Raw genomic sequence first — 18109 nt, forward strand, 5'->3', positions numbered from 1 at the left:
ATAGGACACACTATGACTTAGGCTAAGGTTGCACTTCTATTTCCAAGGTTGTCTCCTATGACTGTTTCTGCGTCTGTTTCTGCATTACACATTATAATTGGCAATTGTGATACTTTGTTGTTTGCAGCCATATTTTTTGGAGATTATTCAAGCAATGACTGAGACAGACTTGTGTTCATTAAGTACCATTAAGTACACTTAAAATTCAAACTTTGGTTTAAACCTCAGAAGAATTTCATAAGAGCAACAAAGACCTTTTCTTAACGCCTACAGATACAAGAAGTTTAGAATCTAGTAGCAGGGAAATTATCTTTTTACTGGCTCATCCAAATGATGTTTGTACAAAAAAAATCTAGCAGAGATAACATGAAGTTGAGCAGAAACAGTTTAGAAGAACATTCAAATTGTTGAATGACACTGAACCCTCCATCAGTGAGTGGATGAGGTGTGATGGAAAAGTGCGGCGTGCGTGTGTGCGTGCGCGCGTGTGTGTGTGTGTGAATGAGTGAATGAGTGAATGGGTTGATGTGACTTTTAAGCTGCTTTCAGACACGCACAGAAGTCTGGACATTTCCCAGCGTAAAATGTATGAGTGAGCCCATGTGAGAATACAGCAGGGAAATCTCTGGAGACTTCACAGCGACCGAGTGGGCATGTTGATGTGTGTATAAACCAAAACACTGCTTTCCACAGTGGAATAAGCGTCATGTCCTGCCTCCTGCACGCCACAGAATGTTTTGGAAATATCCCTGCTGTTGTGAACGCGTCTGACTCGGACAATCTCCCCGCTGCCTTCGCCAAGTGAATGACAAACTCCCGAAAAATGTCCGGACGCCATTTTCCGGACATTTTCGAGACACTTTCCGAAGTTCATGTCGGTCAGATTATAAAAGTGTTCCATAGATGCAATCCGTTTACCAAGTGGCAGTGGTGCTACATACATGGATATGGCGGCATTTAGCTCAGAATTGAAAACTATTCAGTCCATCCGTGACCCTTCCCCAGAGCTTTTCACCAAATTGATTTAACTTCTGTTCAGTATCCACCCTGCTAACCAACCAACACGGACATAAACAATAACCTCTTTGGCGGAGGTAATGAACTACACAAACTAAATCCAGCCTTCTCAATCGTACATAACCATAACTCCCGTTTGATTTATTCAACTGACTTCCATCTCTCCATGAACATGATTTTCACTTTTTCAGCTCAGTGAAGCAACCAGAACATTGTTGATGGGAGATGATTAAATATGCTGAAGAACAGCAGTTCTCAGAGCCAAAGACTAGTTATGACCCATGGCTGTTACCGTTAACCACTGAACATGGGTGTATGAGTGTGATGTGTTCGAGACAATGCTGTATGTGTCTTGTTACTGTGCATCTGGGGACGCGATGATAAAACAATACGAGTTTCACGTTCTGCCTGTCTCTCTGCAGTGGAGTTGACCCCAGCCACTAGTCGCTGTCAGACAGAATAGCGAGTCCCATTTGGAGATGGTGACACTGTAAATGTGACATTCCTTCATGCAACATTAACCTCAGAGTGAACTGCATGCACAATTGGTTATTAAACACTTCTGAAACACTCTGTTGGAGGCAATAGCTATCCATTAACTAGTCAAGGGAATATATAAAATGACGGGAAAAGGGCAGTCGGAAGGTCATCAAACATGCAGATGGATGTGTGAATGTGAGGTACGCTGCTATCAATACGAATTACAATGTGAAGACAACAGAGGCTGCTGACAGCTAAACATGTGACGCTGTCTTATGTAAATGCTGCTGTTGGACTATATTCATGTCTTCGTAAAAAAGGGAATTTGCATTGGGAAGCGATGTTTGAAATATTTCAAAGTTTACCGACGCTGACTGACTGTGCCCAGATGAACGTGACATGGATATGGGCACATTCTTCCTGTTTACAGGCTTGTGGTGTAAAGAGGCTTTTGGTTTGTACGAGTATGAAATTTGGAACATTTGGACTCCATAAACCCATTTTTCCACTTTGTTCTTTTTATTTGTAAATGCAATAAATTCAAAATGTCAATTTGTAATTTAACATTGGTCTTTTTTTTGACCTACATTACCTAATGGGCGCACGCATGTGATACAAAGCCTATTTTAGGCTTTTCCTTTTAGGTCATCTTTATTTATCCAACACATGTATCAGTCACACCATCTGTCTGTGCTTTATTTCTTACAATAGATATTGACATGGGTATCTATCAGTGACATGCAGACGTGCAGTTGGCGGGGCAGATAAATGTGATATGGATCAGTTTGGTTGGGGCGGTCTCTGTCAATGATTCAATCAATTAGCATACTGCATAGCAGGTGGGTTGCATGGGGAAGAATCAATACCCCCATTAATCCGCTAAAGAAAAGGTGTCTTTACCTAATAAAGCAAATATCCGCATTAGTATGTGTCGCACAGCGCGTGCTGCTGCTTCTTTATGATTGCGGTCCTTATCGCTTGTTTTACTGAATACACCCTTTTCCATTGTTTTGGTTTTCAGGATTCAAGGGGAACGACTGCTCCGTGGACATTGACCTTTGCTCATTTGGAATCTGCAGTGAACATACATTGATATGCACCGAGACCAGAGGTGGACAGAATGTCTCTTGCACGTGTGAAAGAGGTGAGCAAGACCTTTGGCGGGCGATACTGTATATATGATATATCAGTCAAGCAGCTACTTTAACAGGTGGGAGATGAGCACATCGCAAGAGTGAAAATGTGATGAACAAAAAGGTCAAACTTCTCATGCTGATTTGCCGTCTTACACAAAGTCGTGTTTTCTTGTAGCAGGGGAAATATTAAATCAAATAGTAAATGTTTTGCAGAAGGAGACGGCAGAAGAGTACGTCTCCTGTGCTACCTTCTGTGAAATAAAGTCCTCGTACCAGACCATGCATCAAAAAGAAAAAAATTCAAAATCATCTTCAATCGACACATTTTTCCTCATGTTTCCTTGCTCGCAGTTTAATACTCGCAAAGGTGGACAAATATATTCGCCTTTACATTTACATGAAAGCATTCCATCATAAACCGCCGCCTGCATCATTAAAGTGTGAGCATATTCGTCGCTGCTATTTTTCCAACAATTTCCCGGTCTGGTTGACATCTCACTGGTCAGGCGCACCTCTGATTTAACCATTTGAACAAATAATGCATGAAAACAAGTTCATATTTGTCATGTAGATCCACTGTCTTACACAAAGTCAGGTTCTTCTAAATTACTAGTGCGGCTGTGGCTCGGGAGTCAGAGCCGGTCGTCCACTAACCCCGAAGTTTGGCGGTTCCATCCCAGCTTCCCCTGGTCCACATGTCGTTGTGTCCTTGGGCAAGACACTTTTTCAAATTGTATGAATGTGACATAAAAGGCACGGGAAATAGCAGCGCTGTAGGAATGTGACTTGTCCTTGCGCTTTGAGTGGTCAATAAGACTAGAAAAGCCCTATATTAATACAGTCCATTTACTTGCTGTGAAATAAAGTCTTCTTACCAGATCATGCATAAAAATAATTTTCAAAAAATTGTCCAAGCTAAAAAATACATTTTGTGTGTCAGTCAAGTCATCCTGAATCCTCTCCATGAGAGTGACAGCGTTATCACAGCCGTAGCTGGCAGCATTGACAGGGATGACACAGGAGTAAGAGGGAGAGGCTTGACCTGTTAGACCCTCCGAGGGCCTGCCAGGGGAAACCAGGAGTTTTGCAAGTCAAGCCTGTGTGTGCAGAAGGTGACAAAGTGCCAGTATAGTACTGCATGTTCATGCACTGGAGCAGTTAAAAAATTAAAAAAAACATTTTGCCTGCCAAACCAGTCATAATTCAGTCAGCACGGCTCCACACGAGCTCCACACGAGTTCCGCTATCTGTTTTCCAAATGAATGGCTATTACACACAAGTTCATGTAACCCAATCAATAACCGTAACTTCATTACTCCCGTTGCACTTATGCTCGCCAGATGTCAAAGTGAAGGATCGTGAGTGATTCCTTATGTAAATGAAAGCAACCCGCGGCAAACTGCTCTCCGCAGATCACTTCTCAAGGGCACGCGCTCTCGTCTTGTCCCGATGTTTCAGGTCAACGGTCTTGGCATCCATATTATCTGATGTTTTCCAACCTGATGTGTCGCAAAACATGTCACTCACCATTCTGTATATACCACGCTGTCAACTTTTTGACCCAGTAGTTTGTACTTGCACTAAATCCTATCCTTGAACTCAGAAGGTTTTATAGATGGATAGATATAGATAGATATAGATTGGAATTTAGGATTTTTTTTTCTGTGTGTTTTACACACAAAAACAAGCACATGCAGAACTGGTTTGCGTGGGGAATTCCTCCTAGATTTGTAAGTGATTAAACTCTCTTGAAAAGCAGGTTTTTGCACGGCAATAATTATGTTTTTACTACCCCCAAAAACAATTTTCCGACAGCAGTGTCTTTTAGTCCTACATTAGCATTCGTTTCAAAGGAACAGCTTTGCAGTGCAAGACTTATTTTTGCCAAAAAGCTATTTGCGCTCCAAAAGCTGTTGTTTCATCAAAAGCCCGTCTTGGCATGAGAGACTTTTTGTCATCGAGAAGGTTTTTGCAATACAGCAGTTGTTTTTGGTTTTGTTTCCTCTCCTGTTTTTCCATAACGTTACAGTCTTATTTCCGAGGAGATCCTGCTTATGCTGCAGCAAGAAAGCTTCCACGACTTCTAATTTCGTATGCGGTGTTCCATGTTTCTAAATGTGAAGTGCATCCCAGGATCTTTGCACTCCTTTCAGTCCTGGGTTGACTGTGTGAAATATTCACACTCTACACACACACAACAATTATGTGTGGTAGCTAATTGTGAGGTCAACCCACTTACAGCCCACGTAGCACCATGCAGCAATAATGTGACTTTAACAGTGACATGCCCCTTCTCTTAAATGACCTGTGTGTGTGTGTGTGTGTGTGTGTGTGTGTGTGTGTGTGTGTGTGTGTGTGTGTGTGTGTGTGTGTGTGTGTGTGTGTGTGTGTGTGTGTGTGTGTGTGTGTGTGTGTGTGTGTGTGTGTGTGTGTGTGTGTGTGTGTGTGTGTGTGTGTGTGTGTGTGTGGGGCGCGTGAGAGCATTCACACGTGTGCACCGATGCGTGTTATTTGTTTCATGTGGTTCCCGTTGTGCATAGATTGACTTGATCTTAAAAAAATCACTAACTTTGGCTTGTTTAATGTAATAAATCAGAGGGGCAATGACTGGCTCTTATTAAACATGATTAAATGATCCAGTGAGCTGAGTCTACATGTGCCCAGCAAGCCCCCATGAATCAATACAAGCTTAGGGAAACCAGCGTTTGTGTGTGAAAACAAAGTGATACTGATCCTAACTGGCCGAAGAATTGGAACCGGGCAAAAAGATTACAATAATTGTTGTTTGGTTTATTATTATTTTTCTCACATGACCTGCAGGGTTTGGAGGAGCATTTTGTGAAGTAAATCTCAATGAGTGCGAGTCAAATCCATGCCAGAACAGTGGTATTTGTGTGGACGGCACAGACGACTATCAGTGCTTGTGCTCAGAGGGTAAGTTGCAATGCAGGTACAGTAGATCCCCCCAGTAGCTGAGACAATAATAATATGTGGTTAACTCTCTTAGTTGGTTTTTAAGTGTGCAACCACCTGGTTTCTGACCTGGAGTTATTGCCTTGGCTTAAATGGGAAATCCATAATTATTGTTTTTGTCCACTCTGTGGTCTGGTGGTTTTTTCTTATTCCTCTGGATAAACAGACTCATTAAAGATTAAAAAGACATTGCAGCTGCAGCTCAAAGCAACAAGCAAGTACCTTCTTCCATTTGGTCCGGATGTTTATCAACCATACAGGGAAGAACACATGTCTTAGAAGTGATCTTAACGACGTGTGAGTGCAGCTAAAAGTATTCAGTATTCTATATTGTGCTCAATAACGTATCATGACACAAAGATTTCACTAACAGTAACTAGGTATACAAATCCCTTATACACTAAATTATATGCATAAACTTAACCACAACCCGAGGTGCAGTTAATTGAGAGCCAATGCCAATTTCCATTTCTCTGATGGGACCAGTAATTACTGTAAAAATTGACTTTGTTTCAGTGACTCCAGTCCACCTCTTAAACGGTTTAGAGAACCAAAGGGGGGGGGGAAAAGATACAATTATTGCTTCTTTTTTTTCCAATTATGAGATTGATCCAGTTGGTCACTCAACAATTATTTGTTTATCAACATTATCCATTCAAGCACTCATTAATGCACAAAAAGGATTTGAAAACATCATCCCCTAGACTCTGCTAAAAAAAGGGGAAAAATCATCACATGCTATGATATTAAAAAATGATTACTCCTAAATGAAGCCACCACTTCTCAAACACTGCATTCAGTAGACTCAAGTTGGTTGATTCTATCTATTCTATCTAAAAGATAACTACTTTCAAACGACAAGTGGATGTACAAGTATTCAACAGTTGTTTGCCAGTGGTACAGTTGGAGAAAATCCTTAGTTCTTCATATCTTCTTCTTCACCCCAAACCCATGTCATTGATATGATGACAGCAAAAGTTTTATCTATGATATTTGTCACTCCACGTGCTGTGGAGGGTTGAGAGTTAACAGGATTTATCCTAACCAGACATCGCAGGTGGGTTTATTGCTGATGAGCACAACTTGAACAAAAGAGCAGAAACTAATCAGTGAACTCAATTGTTGTAGTGTTTACTTGGAATGAAAACCTGTATACTCTCAACAAAAGTTTCTTCCTTAGAGCACGAGCATGTTGATTGCTACCTTTTATTCACAATCATCTTCAATCAACACATTTTTCTCAAGTTTCCCAGCCTGCAGTTCCTTACTCAAATGTGTTTGTGCCGCATTTACATGAGAAATCACCACTCGCATCATTAGAGAAAAAAATAAACCCATGGCTATTTTTCCAGCAATTTCTTGGTCCAGTTGACATCTTACCTGTCAGACATACCTCTGATTAAACCTTGATTGCGTGTGAAGCCTGCTATGCATTTTTAATGAAGTCAGAGTAATTGTCAAATTTTATGACATGGAGAGAGGTGGAAATTGGTTCCATGGTCAGTTTGAGAAATGATGAGAATTTGACCTGCATCGATGGCGCTGATAGCCAGGGATTAGTCATGGGTCTCCTGTAGCTGCAGTGTGTGACAGTGCTAATGATAGTCATTTTGTAGCGTGACCATGCGGTGGAATATATTTATGGGGAACTAAAATGTCAGAAATTGGCAGCGCTCACTTTTACTTCATGACTTTAACCTTTTTTTAATTATCAAATGTGCAGCTATAACTAGGAATAAGTCAGTATGGAAAAATTCTGATCAGGAAGACTCACAAAATATTATTCATGTCCTCAAATACATACTGTGCAGTCCACCCATAATTTCACAACAGTCATACATTGCTCTTGGGTGTAATTTGATACAATTTTTTTGTATTTTCATATCTGGTTATTACTGACATTCACGCGCCGTCTCTGATGAGCTTTTTTGTTTTTCTCTATACCAGGGTTTGAGGGCTTGAACTGTGAAATCAACTATGATGAATGTGTCCATGGATATTGCGCCAATAATTCCACATGTATTGACCTGATTGCAGACTACGAGTGCATCTGTCCTCCGGGCTTTGCTGGTGAGTTATCTATGTCATCATTTTCATAGTTTAGGCTTCAGTGAATACAGTGCAGATTGATGACTCTTAAGCAGTGATAACCATCAGAGTGTTCTTATTGTCTACTGTTAGAGCTCATTCACTGATTTCAGAACGGCTGATTGAGTATAAAGATAGCGTTTTTTCTCCTACTGTATGAACAGAAAATAGGACCAAGTATTTATCCATATATGATATTAGTTTTAAAATAAATCTGAAGAATGTGCTGTTTTTCTGTATGATCAAGATGACAAATTGCTACCCAGAATATTTCTAACATGTGTCCATTTTTTCTCCACATTCATATTTAAGTGTGGTGTGAATTTTACTTTCATATAGGGCTGGGCGATTTGGGCAAACAATTAAATCATGTTGTTTTTTTCAGTGTTATGGACAATTCATGATTTTAGTCATTTTGTTTTTGTCTACACAACCTCAAGACACAACTAATTCATTTATTTATTAAAACAGTATGTTGTATATCAGCAAATGAGAGCAATGATAAAAAGGCAGCATTTGAAGTTTTGCAAAAATAGAATATTTGTGCTATAAAAATACTCAGAGAAAAACTCACAGTGAATGCATTACAACAAATAAGCAAGAAAGGTCTCCAGTATGTTCTCCTTCCCAACAATATATAGCGATGTTGCTGTGCAACAATCAAACAACGTTAAGTCTGTAGATGGGTAAATGCAGCAGGCTTTTCTGGGAAAACTCCTGGTTACTACAGAGAACTACTGGCGCTGCCTTTTGAGTGACAAAGGGCGCACTAGACTGGATTTTTTTGCAATTTAAGCATTTTTCCACATCGTTAAAAACATGAATTGATTAATTTGATTTATTGCCGAGCTCTACTTCCATGTATCCTTATCAGTTTTATTTGTGTTCTTTTGTGCTGGGACACTTTAGGCAGATTGGAAACTAGATGACGTCTATTGTGATCGACACTGAAAGTACAAAAGAATCAGCTGTTATGTCGCAGTTTCACCCCGACTTGGCTCCATTACCGAACACAGTCATACCGCTAGTATGCCAGTTCATCACGTTAATGGCTGTTGTTCTCTGCCGTCAAACTTATTTGGCGAGACAGATTATTGAGGTTTGTCATTATGTTGGTTATGTGATTTATTTTTTCTTAGTGTGGGACTATCTTAATTAACAGAGACAAGCTCTATTCACAAGCTTGATTTACCTTTCAGGTAAGAATTGCTCCACATTCGTCGCTGCGTGTGAATCAGATGTCGAGGTCTGCAAGAACGGAGGAACCTGCTACCGAAGCTCAACTGGAGAAATACATTGTATTTGCCGTCCAGGTATTAAACAAACATTTATCATGGCAGATTGTTCTATTAATTAGAAAAGTGCAGTCTTTGTTATTTGTTATATGAATCAAGGTATAGTAAATACTTGCCATGGTTATTCCATTTAAAAAATGTAAATGAGCAGTAATACGAGATGGTAAAACATCATTATAACCTAAGTGTGTCATGTGCTCTTCTTGGTATATTATACATCAATCACTTTTGCAAATTCAGCCCCTCATTGCATGTGAAAAACATATTGGTGTTTTTAAGTGAATACCATTATAAGGAACACGTACAAATCCACAAATTAGTTACAATCCATGAAACAAAACACCACAGTTGTTGCTTTGTTTCCTTTTTCGTGGTTGTGTGCTGCTGCTGAAATCCCTGCTTGGTTTTAGAGCGTTATGCTCCGGCTGAATGAAACATGTAAATCAGCAGGGCGGGAAAAACACTGGCAATGACAGCATTACTTGAAATCACAATCCATGATGTCTGCCAGCCGTGGGAGGGCAGGGGGATACTGTACGCAGCAGCGCACATCAATCACTTCTTTGATCCCCCAACTTACAGGATACCGTGGCGATGACTGCTACTCATCTGTGAACCAATGTGTGTCAAATCCTTGCGACCCTGAGGGGCGACTCTTCAGTGTGAAGAGCTGGCAAATACTTATAGATGTGTGTGTGTGTGTGTGTGTGTGTGTGTGTGTGTCAACATGGATACACCGGGCCGCACTGCAAAACACTCAAGAACCGCTGTTGTTGATGGCCTGTGTCAACGTGGTTCAGTGTGTGCGGACCCATCAAGAGGGTTCAAGTGTGATTGTCTGCCAGGTAGCTTCGCCGTCCAACAGGGGCTCTTTTCCAATAGAGGCAATTCCTCAAATGAATCATTTACATAGCCGACACACACTACCGGTTTGATGCCTTCACTTGTTCTGCTTCATCCTCTGTGGGAGTCTAATCTCGCTGGCCTTAAGCAACAAAACATAACAGTCTTATAAAATGTGTAAGTCGGGGCTCAGTTCATCAGTTTGTGTGCCGACTTCAAAGCAAAATGCTTGAATGTCTGTTTGCCCACTTAGGCACCAGGAGTCTTCTGTCGGCGTTTCGGCGAAAAATTTAGTTTATAGCAATGTACCCTCGTTACATTTGACTCTTAATGTGCTTTATGTGGCAAAGACTAGCTAATATTTCTGATGGAATAATTACAATTGTCAGTTAAAAAAATGATTATTTCTTTTAGAAATGTACCTTTCATTGCAATAATTTTCTATGTAACTAAAGATAATAGCATGCAAATTAAAATAATTTTAGACCCCCTCCCACCCTGGCCACACAAATGTTCCCTTTACTGCCCTCAGATATAGTGCTATGTGTCTTTCTACATTACTGCCGCCTGCTATTAAAGGTTAGTAGAAACAAGAATCGTGTCGTCCTCATGCGTGCCCTTAAAATAAAACCAAAACAGTGATCCATTGCCCAACATTTACTCCACAGTGTTACATCGGTCAAAAACAGCACCTGTACTCACTCCAGTCATTACTTTAATTACATTCTAAAAATAATTTTGAATGACATTTGTGTATCTTTGTCAAGTTTTTAAAGTTGCATTACAAATGTTGGTCATCAATAGATAACACAGTAAGACTTTTTAGAAAATCAGCTAATCACGTGCTGGATATTTTGCTGTTAAATAATACATTTTTTAAAAACTAACTGTGTGATCGTTGACATTTACTCGGCGTAGTTAAAAACAGAGATGCCTGTTTCCTCTCTGCAGGTGTAACGGGCCAGTTTTGTGAGATAAACGTCGACGATTGTGAAGAACGGCCCTGTGGAGTCCTGAGCGTTTGTAAAGACACTCTGAACGGCTACAATTGCTTCTGTGCACCTGGATTTATTGGTAAGTGGGAGCTATTTGAGGCCATTCAAAGTTGTTCTTTGTGAGTTAAAGTGACATTTTATTCACCGAGGCAATGCGGCGTGTCAACATGTTGTGCGCCTTCCATACTTTCTCAGGAAGCAACTGTGAGATTGAAGTGAATGAATGCCTCAGCCAGCCTTGCCTAAATGGAGGCTCCTGCATTGATGAGCTCAACTCCTTCGGCTGCCAGTGTCCTCTCGGAGTCACAGGTATTTTATCTGCACCCCACCAAAGGATGCGTTTGTTTGCACAACATCTCTTGAGCTGCGGAACGATGAATGACGAGTTAAAAAATCCGATCTTCTAATTGGGGAGTGTGAAATCAGATCAAAGCAGGAGTTTAGCTGTCATTGCTAGACAAAGGAGATACACGTTAGGTATTAATATAGTATATGCTAACAATGTTCATGCAATGCAGTCTCATAAAATCTGAATAGAGGCAGCCAAACTAGACATTTAACTGTAGCTCTGCCTCATATCTCAAGTGTATCCTGCATTCCTCTTTGAATAATTAACTAAATAATACTTTCAAAGACTAGAAAAGAAAAGCTTGAATTAATTTGAAAAGAAAAATGCCACGTGGTCAACACATTAGTAGTTGAAATTATTCAGATCTAACATATCCATATGCCATGTAATTTTATCAAATTTATTCCAACTCGCAGCCAAAAACATATAATGTAACAAGTCATTTTGTTTAAAATATATTCTCTCTAGCGTTAAACTTCAGTGTGTAATCACAGTATATGTCCGCGTAGCCCTCTAATCCTTAAGGTCATATGATATTTGTATGATATGTAGCAGTTGGGCGTCTGTTATAAAAAAGTATCTCCCCGTTCTCTGTGGACAGCAGAACATGTTCAGCCAAGCTGTGCTCAGCAGGCACTGGTTTGAAATGAGTCTTCCAGAGTCTGCTTCGCCAAATGTTGATCACTGTCTGTTTCCATGCCAACCAACTGCTGTATATATTTCAATTATGGTATATTGTCACAGCATTAAAACAAAAAGAACGTCCTGCTAATGCTTAGTGGGTTGTCACTTTCTTTCAAATGTTTGAGGGCCGACGTTGAGAGTTAAATCTTAAAAATGCTTGTATTTTCATAAAAAGTTGAAACATTGTTGATGAATGAATGAACATCTTTGACTGATCAGGCTTTAGGAAAAAAAAGAGGGGTAAGACGTCTCTGCCCACAGCTGAAGTGTGTGAATTGTGTTTTCGTACATGGGGCTGGATCTAACTAGACATACTCATATTTGATAGTCTGAGGCTTTGTTAATCTTAAACTCCAGCTGGTATTTTAAATGTATACTGTTTTTGGTTACATTGCATTCAAACATGATGCCTACCAGTAATGGAAAGCATTTATGAAGGAACAGTTATAGAGGAGGCACAGAAATCTTATAGGAGAAATATTTTTCTTTTATGTGAAGAGCGTGTGAGGCAGGTTAGATTATGTAAAATTGAACATTGAACTAATAATCTATTAAATTGGTTCTATTTTTGTGACGTCTCATCGATAATCATATTTCATGAAACGTATGTAGTGTGATTCAGGATATTTTTATATTTTCAAGATATAATTTGCGAATGCTTTAGGCTATTTTGGAAAGCTTTGGTATTTTGTGGTTAACCCTTGTGGTTCTTAACCCGTTATACATTTCTTAAAATTGTACAACTTGTCTTTTGGGACCAGAGGAGGGCTTCTCCCTGTGGGAGCTCGACTATCTCTACCAGATTTCTTTGGCAATTAGAAACCACATTGCTAAGTCATAATTAGTAGTCCCTTGAAGGACCTTGGACATCTCGTCCAGCCATTTAATTGTAACATCTTGTGTGCAAAGTTGCCTCACTTGTCCGAGCTTGAAGCCAGAAAAAAGTTAATGAAGAAAAGTTTTTCTCTGTGGAGATTGATTTTCTCCAGTGAAGAAAAGGAAGGAAAATCAGCTGTAGAAAAAAGTAATGGATTCACAAAATTCATCTTGAAACTAACAATCTCCATCCCAAAGGCAAGTGGTCACTGAGCTTTTGCTTCGGACCAAAATACACTGACCAGCCAAATTATTTGATTAACTCTTCTTGCTTATAAGGCAAAATATATAATAAAATGCAGAGGAAGTCAAAGAGGACCTTAACTCACAGTAAACTTTGGGCCAACAAAGCCACAAGGAAGGCGATTAGGTTGTAAAACAAGCTCCATCCTTTAGAGCGTTACAAGAGCAGCACAATGTAATTACATGTAATGCTGCTATAGTTCAAAGACCTATTCTCACTTTGGCGTTTCACACTATATAACAGCTTCCTCCAAAGCTTACAGCAGCAACAACTGTGTGATATGGTCCAAATAAATCTCGAGACTTAGTTTGTACACAGCTGATCTGCTTTGTATTTCAAAAGACAACAAATGAAGAGGAAAACACAAAGATAAGAATCTATATTCCGTATTACAAAGAACAGTCCTGGTCTCCAACATGATATGTTAATAAATGTAAATAAGATACACAGAGTATGCTGTTTGGACAGAAATATTACTCATTATTATCTAATTATGTGGGTTATTTCAGAGGGACAGCTGTGTAGCTGTTAAAACGTTGAAAACATCTGGATTTAGAGCCCCCGATTGTTGAATATTCACAACAATTAAATTAGCCTGTGGTGTAAAATGTGCACGTGGAATAGCTGGTTGACAACTGTCAAAAATAAGACAATGAAAGGGATTAAAGGTGTCACCAGCGATAACATTTAAAATTCTACACAAAGACACTTCATGTCAAATGCGACAAATCATTTTCAAAGTTGAGGGAAAGTTTAAAAAAAAAAAACATGAACACCAGTCACAGAATGTTGCATATCAAAGCTGCTGTGTGGCAACTTCTGTGGACCTCAGTGATCACTGACTCTTTTGAATGTCATGTCTTTGCAGGGGACCACTGTGAAGTCAACATAGATGAGTGCACGTCCTCCCCCTGCCTGCACAATGCCACGTGTGTTGACCTCGTAAATGGCTTTGGATGTGTCTGTCCGCCGGGCTTTACAGGTTAGTTTGGGCCACGGGTATCTCTGTGTGTTTTCACACCATGAATATGAGCCCAAATGGATGACATGGGCTCAAATTGGGGTCCAGAAGATTTTGCGCTTGAAATTCATGTTCACAAATAAATCCAAAAAGTTTGTAGTATGTAACGCAACCTTTGTAGGCCTGTAAAATGAATCTGTGTGAGGAATTCAAGTTTGTGCTGTGTGTTGAAAAGATGGTTATTTTTTTTTTTCAATTATGAGCAGAGAACTCTTGCACACTGTCTTGTACAACTGCATTAGGAAGGAGAGATGTTTTAATTAAGAAGACCTTATGTTAAATATGTGTCATTGCAAAAAAATTTAATCAGGTAATTCAGAAAGAGAGAGAAAGAGAGCGTGAATAAAATCTGTGCACACGTTATGATTGGCAAGGTTACAAAGAGAGCATCTGCGCCCACTCACAAAGCAGAAAACATGAAGCGCGTCCACACATTTGACCCCGTCTCCACATATGAATCTGATTGGACACAATTGCAAAGCAAGAGTCCAATCATAAAAGGCCTGCGGTTCCATTACCTTGACCACTGCTTCAGGTCCTGAGAAGTTGTCTGAGGTTTTGAATGTGGACAACGGCGCGGGCTCTTGCGCAGCCCATGTGGGTTTAATTATGTTTGATGATGCTGCTGCTGAAAATGGTGGTAAATATTTAATGTGCTGTGTGTGTTTACAAACCCACCTGGGTCGCGGGGAGAGCCGGTGCTGTCGTATTAACTTCCTTCGTGTGACAAAAGGTGGAGATAAAGTGACCTGCATGTGGAAAAGGGATTGCTTTGCCCTCGTCGTGTGTCTGTCACCAATTAAACCGACCACATCCTTACTCGCAGATCACGGCGGGAGAAACAGGTACATTTCAATGGTGTCGTCGGCAGCTGCTCAAAATAGCGTGGAGACGGCAGAGCATGTACAAGTTCATTTAACTTTCACACGTTTTGAAGTCTTGCTGGATAATAGTTTCGCCACATGCGGTGCGCTGATGCCTGCTGTTTAAAGAACAAAGATGAATAAGGACTCAGGGTTACAACACACCTGTTAAAGTCAAACATAGTGACAGCGACTGAAAGGTTTCCTAATAAGTTCTAATAATTCCCACAGAGAATGAATCACGGTACATTACAAACAATGAAACTGGCTGCAGTGACGGTTTTACGCTCAGCTGAAACGTGGTTGTTCCAAAGTGACGTTATCATACAACTTACACTCAACTTACAGTAATGTGTTTTGTGATTTGAATTTTTTTTGGTCTGCCAAACCTCGATGTCGGTGAGCTTTTTCCACATATTCCGAGCTGCTGTATTGATTGATCCGTGTTCTTTTTTTCTGCCAAAGGTACAAGGTGTGAACTTGACATTGATGAGTGTGCTTCATCTCCCTGCAAGAACAGAGCCTCCTGCATTGACCAGCCTGGTAATTACTTCTGCCAATGTGTGGCTCCGTTTAAAGGTAACAAGCACCGAGGGACCGGGGACAAAAAAAAAAAGCAAAGTTAATTAACTTCACATGCAATTTTTTTTCACCTGTCTGAACCAACTTCACATGTCTCAAGAACAGTAGTACATCTTAATTTGCTGGTTGTGGTTAAATAAAGAAAAACCCGCGTGATTAGAACAACGTACGCTGCGATTAGTGCGTCTGCCACACAGGTGACAACTTCCATCGTCACTTGTGCCAAAACATTAGTATACTGTACATTCCAATTACTTTTTTTATACTGATTACTGCAAGTTAATCAAAGTTAAAGTATGTTATCTTTATCATTTAACTCTTGTCTTACCACATATGTGTGCATGCCATTTACACCATAATAATATTTCAGACAGTGTGCATTATGTATTTATTAGTAAATCATATTCTACTGTTGATACCGCAATTGGCTGGTTTGGTTTTTAGTATATGATAACATAAGAATGTGTTACTCTATAATATCATACATAACACTTGGATTTAATTAGTTGTTATTCTGTAACTACATGGTGGAGAAAGAAGATCTAGGATGTTGCTGCTCATGCTCCACCTTCACCTGCATACGAACATAATTAAAGATGAAATTAATTGATTGATGATGCAAATTGACCAGCATTTTATTATTGTTTGTGACGTTAGCATAGCTTGTACATGTCCTATTTCGGTAAATGTTGCAATTTGCTGTGTGATTTACGACACAAAACGAGCTGTTTGCCATTATTAGAGATGTACTGTTGCCTGAGCGTGTCAAAGTACACTCAAAGGAAGTGTCAGCAGATAGAAAATTTCACAAGAGCACAAAAGGATCCACCTACAATATATAAATAAAAAAAACATTAATCTAGACAGACTCTTCTTAGTCACAGTCATCCTCACAAACTGAGCAACCAGTCAACATGGGCCACAGTGAAAACCCAAGGACCACTCTGACGGATCTAATGAGCCTGTCGGCTGTGAGATCTTCCTGGAGGGACGGCGGTCGGGGCAGGACTTCACACATCCAGGCTTTACAGTGGAGTGGCAAGGAGGGAAATCACTTCTGAACGAGACACACGGAATTTACAAAAAGCCACTTCAAAGACACACTGAGAAACACTGATGGAAATAAAAATGGAAGTCTTCAGATGAAATGCCATGGACTATAGAGAGTGTGGCACAAATGAGGCACAGTTGATTACCCATGAAGCACTTCTTCCACTGTTTTGCAGGGGCAGTGGCTGCCCCGTGATGTGGTTGCTTTACTTTCCTCAAAGATGAGAGGGTACTGTATAAAATAAACCCAGAGAGAGGATCTACTTCAGAGTGCTGGTGATCCGAGAGTCCTACGCTGCACAAATCACATGGACGCTGAGGATTTCAGCTCAGTATCAAAGCTGCATCTTATAAATGACCCAAGAAGCATCTTATTCATCTTCCCCTGTCAATTATACATTCTTTGTCTTCCTTTGATATGATACACAAGCTTGCTCCAAATCTGGTGCCATAATCTTTGTACATTGTGTACATTGTTTATAGTGATTAAATAAGGGACTTGGCAGTGAAAACTTTGCAATATTAATCCTGGCGTTAAGGAGAGCTTGAGCTGAAAAGAGCTTAACGCCTCAAAAGCTGTGCGGTGGGTTGTTGACTCTCCGAGAGACTGGTGGCTCTGGCAAGCCTTTCACAATACAGTCATTTGATTCAGTGTTTTTCTTTATCAAAATATTGACGGTGGTGTGTGTTGGACAATATTATTGCTGCCGACTCTTTCCCAAGGAAAGTAGCTGTTGCCTGGCCATGACGTGTCCGCACTGAGAAACTGTCAACGAAAGACTGTGCTGCTGTTTACTGCATACGTAGTGACTGGAAAACTGATTTTTCATATCTCAGTAAAAGCACCCAATTTCAATATTCACACCAAATTGAATATGTAATAAGCTGATACAGCCAGAACGAAACTTTCCTAACTTGTCAGATTCAATGTGCATTGCTTTTCTTGATTGGCAATCTGCACTTGCTTTCTCACATTTGTAATTATGCACGTTTTTTAGTTGATTTCTTTCCTTTTTTTATTTAAATAATTACTTTCTCCTTTGTGCTTGTGGTTTTCTGTGACAGATGGTTTCTTCTTTCCTGTCCAACACCTGCACCACAGTTTGTCTGTACAGTTCGAGCAGTTTGCTAAAACACAGTGACTCAAAAGTTTTAACAGTGCAAAAGGGTAACTTTCAGTAATCTTATTGGTTACCTTATTGTTAAAGTGTTGAACAGCCACATATTTGCTTCTATCATTGGTTTTTCAGTTTTAACATTTAAAACTCTTCCATTCCACTATATATCTGGGAGAAAGTGAAGTGAGTGCAAAATGTGAGATAATTTAAAAAAAAAACAAACCAAGATGTGCGTGTCTTTGCCTCACTCCAGGACATAATTGTGAGTTCTTACCCTGTGAGGCCAGTAATCCCTGCGAGAACGGTGCAGTGTGTGTGGAGGAGTTGGATCAGGACCATTTCCCCCTGGGCTTCCGCTGCCACTGTCGCCGGGGCTTCACCGGACCCCGCTGTGAAATCAACGTGGATGAGTGCAGCTCCAGCCCCTGTTTTCACGGCTTCTGCTATGATGGTATGAAACGGTCTATCTTTCCACCCTGCTTAATAACATACACC

At 40.1% G+C, this 18109-nt stretch overlaps 1 protein-coding gene across 1 annotated transcript in view; it reads left to right on the forward strand.

The window, feature by feature from the left end:
* eys (eyes shut homolog) overlaps positions 1-18109 on the forward strand; it is a 137912-nt gene that overhangs the window by 22331 nt on the left and 97472 nt on the right. The window contains exons 12-20 of the mRNA XM_035605482.2: positions 2519-2641; positions 5454-5567; positions 7554-7676; positions 8894-9007; positions 10784-10906; positions 11023-11136; positions 13849-13962; positions 15330-15443; positions 17868-18065. Of these exons, the coding sequence (XP_035461375.2) occupies positions 2519-2641; positions 5454-5567; positions 7554-7676; positions 8894-9007; positions 10784-10906; positions 11023-11136; positions 13849-13962; positions 15330-15443; positions 17868-18065 (1137 nt within the window). The remainder of the gene's footprint in view (positions 1-2518; positions 2642-5453; positions 5568-7553; positions 7677-8893; positions 9008-10783; positions 10907-11022; positions 11137-13848; positions 13963-15329; positions 15444-17867; positions 18066-18109) is intronic.

Source organism: Scophthalmus maximus, chromosome 10 (assembly GCF_022379125.1).
Source record: "Scophthalmus maximus strain ysfricsl-2021 chromosome 10, ASM2237912v1, whole genome shotgun sequence".
Taxonomy (NCBI): Eukaryota; Metazoa; Chordata; class Actinopteri; order Pleuronectiformes; family Scophthalmidae; genus Scophthalmus; species Scophthalmus maximus.